Consider the following 10,835-nt stretch of genomic DNA (forward strand, 5'->3'; position numbering starts at 1 on the left):
GCCTCTTTTTCTCCCCCAGAGGAATTGCGAGAGTGATGCAGAGGAGGACGTTGCCAAGAGGAAGGCTCTCCACCCCCGCAGGAGGAGCAGTACCTCCTAGCTGGCCCGGCTCTCTCTGCGCAGACTCCGGGTCCCCGCTCGTCACCAGCACCCAGACATCCTGCATCTCCGAGCACTTCGTGAGACAGACGGGCCTTCAGGATCAGAAGAATTTACAGAGGAGCGCGGAGCCCCTGGGAGCTGTGGCCGTCTCCTATGGAGGAGGCCCCGACATCCCCAAAGCTCTTACTCTCCATAAAACGGGCTTTCACCTGTCTGCCAGCCTCAGAATGTGGGGTGAGGTGTGGACTTGAGAAAATCATGTAAATGAACATTGTCATCACGGGGGAAGGTCAGACTCGGGCAGGTTTCCTCACAGGATGAGGGAGTTCAGAGCTAGCTTGGTCAAAAATCACACCAGAAGGACAGAGGCCTCCCCCATGGGAACAAGATAAGTGAGAAAAATGAATCTTAGGGTGTGAGGGACCAATCCTGTGACCTCCCAGAACCCACATGGGGTCAGCATGTTGGGCTCACCAACATATTAGACCTTCTAAAGCAGCTCACTGTATTGTAATTTTTTTTCACTTTTATTAAACTTCTGATTTACCTGTTGCTTGGCTTCTTCTAGGGCTATCCCCATCTGGTTTTCTTTAGCTCAGATGCCTGACTCTGGGGGAGCACCCAGGTTGGGGTGCTGAGTGGACGGTGCCTCAGAAGGTCACAGTGAACCATCCCCTCTGGACTATAGGACGCCTGCCTTCTACATCCTTCCCTAAAGGTTTTCTGCCCCCCCCCCACATCAGCGCAGACACCGAGTATAATCCCTGTGGCCCCCCCACCACTACTACCATCGCTCCTGCTGGTAGGGGCTCAGTTGTGAATCCTAGCTCCTGGTACCACAGAGTATGACTGTATTTGGAGACAGGGTCTTTAAAGAGGTAATTAAGTTAAAATGAGGTCACTGGAGAGGGCCCGATCCAACGTGCTGGTGTCCTTATGAGAAGAGGAGATAGCACATCGAAGAAAGACCATGTGAAGACACAGAGAGAAGACAGCCATCTACAAGGTAAGGAGAGAGCCATCAGAAGAGACCAACCCTGCCAGTACCTCGGTCTTAGACTAATGGCCTCAAGAGCTGTGAGAAAATAAATTCGTGTTGTTTAAGCCACCTGTCTGTGCTACTTTGCTAGGGTCACCCTGGAAAACGAATACACTTGCCAACCATGGCCAAGATGACGCAGGGGACTTTTTTTTTTTTTAAGATTTAATTAATTTATTTGAGAGAAGTGGGGGGTGGGAAACAGGGGAGAGGGAGAAGCAGACTCCCCATTGAGCAGGAAGCCCAACATGGGGCTCAATCCCAGGACCCCAAGAGCATGACCTGAGCCGAAGGCAGATGCTTAACTGACTGAGCCACCCAGGCACCTAGGGCAGGGGACTTTTGAAAGATGTGGATGGAGAAGGGCAAAGAAGGACCTACAGGGAGAAAGGAGAGGAAAAAGAGGTGGGTTACGTGGACCCTGGAGGAAATATGGTAAGGGAACCTTAATGACATAGAAAAATCTGGGCCCTCCTTTCCAGGCCAAAAGAATGGTGACACCAGAAGCCCAAGAGAAGTTCCTTAGAAGCCAGAGGTCAGAGTGAGGCACTGAGACTGAGAAAGTGCGTGGGAAGAGGTGGGAAGACAGGGGAGTTTTGGAAGGTGAGGGGAAAAGTGAGCCAGGAGGAAGAGAGGGGGGAAAGGGGAAAGGGTCGAAAAGAAAGGGCCCCGGGGAGAAAGGGAGGCGCAGTTTCTCTCTGTCAGCAGCAGGTTTGAAGCACATCCTGCCAGGGAGCGGGCCACACTGCCTTCAGTGAGTGCATGGATCCAGAGCAAAATGGCAGCCAGGGAACAGAAAAGCAGCCCCGTTTCAGAGAAGCTCCTAGGCAGAAAGGGAGCGGAGCTGTTGGGGAAGCTCTGCAGCTGACCTGTGGTTCCTGGGTGTCCCCTGTTCTCAGGCGGAACCAGCTCTGTGCCTCACTACAGCTGCTGGGGGACAGCTGAGGCTGGGAACCAGGTGCAGGGCCCCGGGGCCTGTGAGGGGTTCTCGGCTGTGGCGGGGCACATCTGTCAGCAGGGAATGTTCTGGAACAGGGGCTCAGTGGGAGCTCCTAGGCAGTAAAGTGTGGTAGAAGATAGGGGACTGCCTCCTTGCTGGGAAGCAGAGCAGTAGCCAGCAGCGACAAACCCAGCCATGAGTTTCCAGCCGTGAGCATAGAGTTAGCCTTTTGGAGTTTGGTCCAGCAGCTACCTTTGACTGAAGAGGAAACTGAAGCCTGGAGAGAGGAAGTGACTAGTTCTGTGTCACACAGCAGACTTGTGAAAATGTCTGATGAAAGCCCAGACTTCCTGACTCCTAGCGCAGTGCTCCTTTCTTCAGTTCAGTGAACTGTGTAGACCTTTAATGAAATAGATGGACCTTTCACTTTGCCTCATTTTAAACATGTTCTCATCAGTCCTTTGCTGTGCCCTGCCTTGTACTTCATTCCTGGAAATGGAATAACGTTGTCACATGTGCTTCTGTCCATCTTTTCACAGTAAAGGACACTGCTGCCGAGTGGGGACATCAGTCAACCTCCATGGGCCACAAGTCAGTCAGGGAACTAGCACGTGCCTGGCAGTGTTCTAGATGCTGGGGTTCGGAGAGTGATCAGGACAGACATGGTGCCTGCTTGAAGGGGCCTGCAATCCAGGACTCCTACCTGCCCACAGACTGTTCCTCCTAGGCTTCTTCTCAGCCAGGCTTGTATCAATCAAGCCCTGCTGACCGGGTCCCCTCAGCCCAGCTCTCTGGTGTTTGATGGCACCTACTAGATTTCCCAGATCCCTTGGAAAGCACAGGGCCAGGCAGTAAACAGAGGGAAGCCTTTGAGGGCCAGCATCCCAGAAGAAGCCAGGTGCCCATGCCTTTCCCACACAGAGGCTCAGTCCCTACAGCGTCTCTGCTGGCAGATGGTTGGTGCCCTCCAGTTGTGAAGATGAGAGGAGCAGCTGGCAAGGGGAACCAGGTATGTAGGGTTGGCTCTGAAGAAGGCTGTGTTGGCCAGCTGACACTTCAAGGCTGAAAGAGACCACAGTGTACTCTGAGGGGAATGGAATATTCCAGTGATGAAAGCTGTGCTCGGTTAAAAGGCAAGTCTTCAAAGAGATCTGAGGGAGCCCTGCCCCAGAGTGATTGCCTGTGTGTTTGCAGGATGCTGCATTACTATTTCGCACGCGCACACATAAATATTTTAGTGCAGTGTTTTAATGTCAATCTCACCAGCCTTCCTGACTCCAGATCTTAGATTGAATTTGCCTTTTCTACTCGCGTATTTATTCAGTGAGAACCTTATTTTGGGAGCAGATGAAGACCATATCCTAAGAGGTGAACCCCAAAATCTCTGTGAAAGAAAAGTCAAGCCCAATGCTCTACAGACAGTCAACGTAGGTAGATGTGAAAAGAGCTAAACTGAGGACTGAGAAACCACAAGGAATTTTATCTGGTGAAAATGTAGAACTTTTCTTTCTATCTGGTTCCCAGCTCGATGTCATCCCGACATCATTCTGTTCGCTGTAGCTGGACCCCGAAGAATCATGTCTTTTTCAGTGGTCGGCTGAGAGGATCCCATTTTAAGCAAACATCGATGGGCTTAGGGATCCGAGCAATTGAAGAGCAGTCAATAATGGGTAATTTACATTTCAAAAAGCAGAAACATAGTTGGTGACCTCGCGCTTACAGTTTCTCTCTTCCTTTTTTCCCTTTCTCCCGCTGGTTCTCTTTTTCTCTCCCCCTCCATCCATTTGCAAGTCATAATATATAGCTGAAGTACATATTTAAGTAATGTCTTCACTTACTGAATAAAATTCATGTTCCCAGTTCTTACAGTTGATTGTATTATCTAGGGGGAAGTAATTTTGTTAGGATTTTCCCCCTGTGGATCGGTGATCTCCACCCGAGCTAGAAGAAAAGAGAAGCAGAAAACAACAGAAGCTCACAGTAATTTTTAAAAACCTGTTCAGCAAGAGGAATGCTTCATATACAGGCTTTTACTATACCCTCTTCATAACCTTATAAGGAGAACAAGAGCCCCATTTATAGGGATGAGGAAGCTGAGACTCAACAGTTAAGACATTGGCATGCAATCACACAGCTTGAGCGCTTGAGATCTAGATTCAGCCCAGTCTTGCCTACCTCCCCGCCCCCCCCCCAAGTCCACGTTCTTCTCTCCCGTTCCTGGAGACACAGTGTGGAGTGAAAAAAAGCATCCCAGAGAAGCACATGCAGTATGNCCCCCGCCAAGTCCACGTTCTTCTCTCCCGTTCCTGGAGACACAGTGTGGAGTGAAAAAAAGCATCCCAGAGAAGCACATGCAGTATGATATTATCTTTATAAAGCTCAAAAACTATACCATACATCATTTAGGAATAAATGCAAATATGATAAAACTGTATGTTAAAAGCAAGGCAATGACATCACTCAAAATTCAAGGCGAAGCTTACCTCCGGGCTGAGATGGGGAGGAGCACAGAGGTGGGTGCTAGGCTGTTCACTGTGGGCTCACGGGGGTTCATTATTGGGCTTTCTTACTTACATATTAGTTATTGACTCTTTTGCATCTATTAAATATTACATTAAAATAATAAAAAAGAGGAAGTGAGGTGAAAAAAATGGATCCTAATGGTCATGAAGTCATCAGATGCTGGAGTGGACAGGACATGGAGCTGCGTGGTGACTACCTCTGAGTGGGCCTTGCCCCTCGCAGCTCAATGACAGGCTTTTCTCTGTTTTCTATTGGCACCTTGATCAGAGCTCAGCCTGCTACCCTGGGAGAGTCCCTGGGCTGGATTAATATTCCCATCTTAGTTTAGTTTTTGAGAGAGAGCCAGAGCAAGAGAGTACAAGGGAGGCAGGGAGGGGCAGAGGGAGAAGGGGAGAGAGAGAGAACCTTAAGCAGACTTTACGCCCAGCGCAGTATCTGAAACAGGGGCTCGATCTCACAACCTTCAGTCCATAACTTGAGCCGAAATAAAAAGTCAGACGCTTAACTGACTGAGCCACCCAGGCACCCCATTAATATTACCATTTTAAAGAAAAGGGGAAGAAAATACCCTCTGCCTCTCCCAGCTCCACCTTACCAGTCATCACCTCCCCTTGGAGTTTGCCTAAGGGCCCTGGTCTGAGGACATCTTCCAAGCCCAAGTAGACTGAGCTTGCCAACTCTTGCTCTGGGGGTCTTCATGTCTCTTTGAGTTTAAACCCAGAAGCTGGACAGGATTTGATAGGCCGTCTGGGCTACTCCCCTGTTCCTGGGAAGGACTGCACTTGGGTTTCTTCACCTCATTTTGCACTGAGAGAACGTGATCCTATGCGTTTCATCAATTCCCTTTTCTGGTTCTTATCAGTCTAATTGTATCTCACCACTCAGAGCCCAAAAGCCTGGGCTAAGTCCTGCCAGTTTTCAGCTGTTGCATCTTGCTCTTGTCATTCAACTTTTGCGGACCTTGATTTTTTTTTTAAGTTCATTTATTTAAGTAATCTCTACACACAACATGGGCCTCAAACTCATGACCCCAAGAGCAAGAACCACATGCTCTACTGACCGAGCCAGCCAGGTACCCCTGGACCTCAAAGTTTTTCGTCTGTGAAATGGTGATAATAGTATCATTGGTACTCGTCATGAGTGCCTCGTTGAGACCAATTCTGCAAATGAGATTGTCAACTTCAAAGAACTTGGCAAACCTAAGGGATTTTTTATTTACATAACTTAGCTGCACTCTGGGACCATAGGCACCTTTGAGAAGTGCTAAAAGAGAATGACCATGGCCAATAGTGGCTTCAATGCTGGTGGTCTGGACTCCCCGGAAAGGGCTCCTGGGCCCTGGATGCAATTCTTGCTCAGCAGTTCTGCTTCCACACGCCTGTGTGAGGCCTGATTCTGCACACTCAGCAAAGATCTATTAAACACAGGAGAGAGCGTAAGGGGCTTTCCCCCCACACTGGTGCCAGAGGCTCTCCGCTGGCCACCTAATTCTCCCCTCTCTAGAGGGGGCCTGCTGGGAGGCCAGAATCAGAAACAGTCGGGCACTGAGCGTTTACTGCTGCTTTGTGTTTTCATTCAGGACCTGTGGTATGATTACTAAAGATCTAAGGAGGGAAGGCAAGGTGGAAGGATTGACAGGAGGAATGAAGGGAGGAAAGAAAGAGAGAAGCATGGGAGGTGCTGAAGTGGCCGGTAGGCTCTCCTTCCAGGACAGCCTGCAGGCAAGAGCATGGTTAGGGGCCAGCCCCCAGCTGCCAGCACCTTCAGGATCCACCAGACCATTCACACTGAAGCTTTTCTCCCCTGCCTGATGACGGAGCCAATGACGGAACATGGCAGGGCGGGGGCTGGAAGAGGGGGGAATGGTAAGTTCTAGAACCAGGCCACTGCTGTCCTGTGTGGGACCCACTCATCCTTGTTGTGGGGCTCTTCAGCCCCCTGGCAAAGACTCTCTCGGAGCTGCACTGCAATCTGAGCCCCTCCCTAGCCAACCCTCCTTCCTTCCCTCTCTCTTATCTTTGGGATAGACCTCCTAGTGGAGGTCCATGCCCGCTCCTGCTCCCTTGCCCTTTATCTTTCCTAGGTGACCCCTCACCCAGGTCTCCTGCACTTGATTCCATCCTGGCATCTGCTTCCCAAAGGACCTGTGCTGACACGGGGAGAGAGAGAGCGTGGAGGAAAGTTTGAACTTCTTCCGTCTCCGCTGATCTCCTTTGGCAGGCATAGACTGGCAGAGCCATCTAGCTCATCTGATGGCTGGGTGCAAAGCAGCCAGTGCTCAGCTCATGTCTTTTAAAAAAGAAAGTGATGGGGGTTTGTGTCTTTGGCTAAAAAGCAGTCCTTTTTTTTTTTTTAAAGAATCTCTCCACCTAATGTGGGACTTGAATTCACAACCCCAAGATCAAGAGTTGCACGCTCCACCGACTGAGTCAGCCAGGTACCCCAAAGCCTTTCTTTAAGTAAAAACCAATCCTCTGTTTCTCCCCTTTCTCTTGTCTCTCATCTTGAATCCCAGAATCCTGAACACAGCCCAGGATGTGCCTTGTGATCAGGCCCGTGCCTGTTGCTCTAGCCTTTGAGCCCTTTGCTCGCTGTGCTCCAGCCAGCAGGCCGAGAGCACCCTGTGTTCCTCACAGGGGCTCCTTCTTGATTGTTTCGGGACCAGGGCATGCGTCCTCCGTCCAGTGCCCCCTCCCCACCCTAAGCCCTGCCTACTTTCTACCTTTTGGGAGTTAACTTCTAATTCTTTGGGTCTCAGCTTAAATGACACTTCCTGTGACCCTCCCCCACTTCCAGAAGAGCTTAGGTCCCCCTTTTATAACCTCTCATTACACCTTCATGACACTCATTAATTTTGCTTAAATATTGTATTACTTCTCTAGGGCTGCCATAGACTAGTGGCCTTAAACAACTCAGCTTTATTTTCTCGTGGTTCTAGAGGCTAGAAGTCTAAGATCAAGGTGTCGGCAGGGTGGGTTTCTTCTGAGGCCTCTCTCATTGGCCTTCCCCCTGCATGTCTGTGTCCTAATTTCTTAACGCCAGTCATATTGGATTAGGATCCCCATATAACCTCGTTTTACCTTAATTACCTCTTTAAAGGGGTAATGTACCTCCAAATATAGGCACACCCGAACGTATTGGACATTAGGACTTCAACCTATGAATTTCAGGGGGAAGGGAGGGAGACACAATTCAGCACATAACAAATACTTACTGCAAGAATTACTTGAGGGGTACGTGGGTGGCTCAGTCGGTTAAGCATCTGCCTTCAGCTCAGCTCATGATCTCAGAGTCCTGGGATCAAGTCCCGCATCAGGCTCCTTGTTCTGCAGGGAGCCTGCTTCTCCCTCTGCCTCCCACTCCCCCTGCCTGTGCTTTCTTTCTCTCTCTCTGACAAATAAATAAAATCTTTAAAAAAAAGAATTACTTGGGGTTTTGATGTCTGTCTTGTCTGGGAGGCCATATGCTACATGGGAGCAGGGCTCGGTCTCTCCATTTGCTGTTCTCCGTACAGTGCCTGTGGGTGCTAAGTGTTTAGCGAAAGAATTAATGAAGGGGTTGTCTTTCCTTGGTTGATCCAAAATGGGAAGTGTAGCAGCAGAACCTTGGCAAGGTGCCCAAACAGAGGCCTGAGAACCGGACAATGGGCAGCCACCCTGTCCTGGCATGGCCAGCCCTCGTGGATGTACCCAGTTCAGTGCACAATGGTGCTGAAGGCCTCCTGTGCATCAGACTTTCATCTGGGCTTGAAGGATGGATAAGCTTCTGAGAAGAGAAGGGGAAAGAAAGTATGGGTTGGTGTTCTGACTTCTTGTCCTTATGCCTTTTCGTGATTGGACTTTGGAAACTTACCAAATAAACGAAAGAGCAAAACTTCTTTTCCAGGTGCTGAATTAGTCGTGTGATGAGTTACCCCTCCTCCAGTCATCATGACCCTGTTTCTAGGTCAGAGACCCAGAGGGCCCTGCCAAAGAGCCATGTAGCCACCTGTTAGGGTTGGAAGGAGTGTTCAAGGTTAAGCATGGAGGACAGATCTGACTCTGACCCAGGCCTTTGGAAGAGTGTGTGTGTTTCTGGATGTTCCCAGGTATCTGTGTGCGTGTGTGTCTTCATGTGGGTATGTTTGGATGTGTGTGTGTACACGCATCACTGGATGTATCAGAGTTTTCCGTGTGTGTCTGTCTTTGTTTCTGTGTGTGTGCACCTGCCGGTGTGTCTAGGGGTGTCTGGGTGTATGCACCCCTCTCCGTGTGGGTGTATCTGGATGTCCGGGTATTGTCCGAAAGGACTCCTGGGGAAAGTGCCTCTGGGCCCAGGTTTATGCAGCATCTGTTCTAACACCGTCAGACGTCTGAGGCTGGTCTATTTGACATTCTAGGGGACAGGGTTGGGGACAGCCACGTCTGCTGAGTCATAAGGATGTGGGCTGTATGTGTTCACAGTTGGACATATCTCCTTTCACACACACGGGGAGGGGAGATTTCAGATGGGCTGGCTGACCCTGCATTCTTTCAGAAGGTCGTGACCTCAGCCAGCGCCAGGAAGGAGTGGCAACGAGAATGTTTATGAGACCTAGAGGTTGGCAGAAGGCGAGCTGAGACCCGGGTGTTCTCCAACTGGGTCCCCTGGGTCATGGCTTTCTCATGCTATTCCAACAACCAAGCTGCCGGCTTTGAAACTGACTGATGGGCATTTCCTGGTGGGGGAGGAAGCCGGGGCAGATTGTCTCTAATGGTGCAAACAGCAGACCTCACCCAGGTCTTACAACCAGTGCTGCTCCTGGATGGGCCCCGCCAAGCCATGAGTCTAGACTCCAGAAAATCCTTCTCTTCCCTCTTCAACCTACCAACCAACCAACAAATAAGCAAAAAGCACTGCAACAGTTTACTGAGGCAAAATGCGATCAAGTGAGTCTTTCAAGGTTGTCTGATTCAAACAGTAAAATTTCCCCCAGGGATGGCAGGGGCAGGAAGCCGCAGTCCCAGGCTCCTTGACTGGAATGGGTTGCATAGGACCTTTCCCAAGAGCAGATAGGAAAGGGCAAGAGGACATTTGCCCACGGGTGTGTACTTGGTAAGGTGTCATGGATGGGGAAGGGGTTTGAGCAGGCATCGAATGTAAGTACACACCTACTGAGTGTTCACATGTGCCTGGTGTGGTGCTAGGCACTGTTCCCAAGGAGCCCCAGTGGGAGCAAATCTACAGATATTCAGTGCCCATAGATAAGCTACTTCCCCTAGCCCGAGACGCTGGAGGCACAGGTGTGGATGAGGTGAGGGAAGTGGGTACAGGTGCATCAAGGAAGGCTTAATCCTTCTGAGGAGGCCATAATCTGAGGAGGGACCTAGGCTGGCCTGGGGCAGGAGGCCCTCACCACTGGTCATGTCTTACAATCAGACAGTGAAGGCCATGGACAAAGACTCATGCTTGCCTACATCACTCTCCTCTGGTAAGGTCCAGCCAGCCTGTGGAGCCCCTGGGGGGGGGCGGTTCTCAAATGCCGGGCAGTGGGTTTGGCAGGCTTTCCTGGGGGAGAAGGGGCCTGAGAAGGTGGTTGGAGTGATCAGAACCTGCCTAGCCAGGGACTTCAGCAACTTTGTAGATGCTTATCCAGCCTCACTGAGGGGGCCCAGAGGCAGCAGGGCGCTCACGCTCCCCTGGCAGGACCTCAAGAGCTGCTTTATTGCAAGTTCTTTCTCAGGTTGGGACCAACTCGGTCTCCCTGAAGAGCCATTCGTCGTTCCTGGTTCTGCCTTCTGGGGTCACATGCATTTAACAACTATATGTAGACAAAGCTGAGAAACGCCCGTGTCCTCAAGAAGTCCTCCTCAAGAAGTCCGCAGACCAGTGACAAGGACAGCTGTTGCGCAGGGCAGGATGAAATTGGAGCTAAACTGTGAGCTGAAGGAGGTCTTTTGTCCTGACTGATGGGAGCCCTGGGGGCATCTGGAGGAGGGGGCGTTACAGACAGGCTTTTTTTTTTTTTTTAAAGACTGACTGATTGATTTATGAGAGAGAGAGAGAGAGAGAGAGAGAGCACGGACGCAGGCGCACAAGTGGGGCAAGGGCAGAGGGAGAGGGAAAGGACTCCGGTCGAGCCCAGATTCCCTCGCGGGGCTCCATCTCCTGACCTGAGCCGAAAGCAAGAGCTGAACGCCCCACAGACAGGCTTCCTTAAGGGGATTTGTGTTGGCGGAGGGGCCGTGGGGCCGGGCCAGACGCGGAGCCAGG

At 50.7% G+C, this 10,835-nt stretch overlaps 1 protein-coding gene across 1 annotated transcript in view; it reads left to right on the forward strand.

Annotated features, from left to right (window-relative positions):
* DAPK2 (death associated protein kinase 2) overlaps window positions 1-650 on the forward strand; it is a 114,056-nt gene extending 113,406 nt beyond the window's left edge. Inside the window, exon 12 of the mRNA XM_034660854.1 lies at window positions 20-650. Within this exon, the coding sequence (XP_034516745.1) occupies window positions 20-100 (81 nt within the window). The 3' untranslated portion in view covers window positions 101-650. The remainder of the gene's footprint in view (window positions 1-19) is intronic.
* The last annotated feature ends 10,185 nt before the right edge of the window (window positions 651-10,835 follow it).

The sequence above is a fragment of the Ailuropoda melanoleuca genome, chromosome 5 (genome assembly GCF_002007445.2).
Source record: "Ailuropoda melanoleuca isolate Jingjing chromosome 5, ASM200744v2, whole genome shotgun sequence".
Classification (NCBI taxonomy): Eukaryota; Metazoa; Chordata; class Mammalia; order Carnivora; family Ursidae; genus Ailuropoda; species Ailuropoda melanoleuca.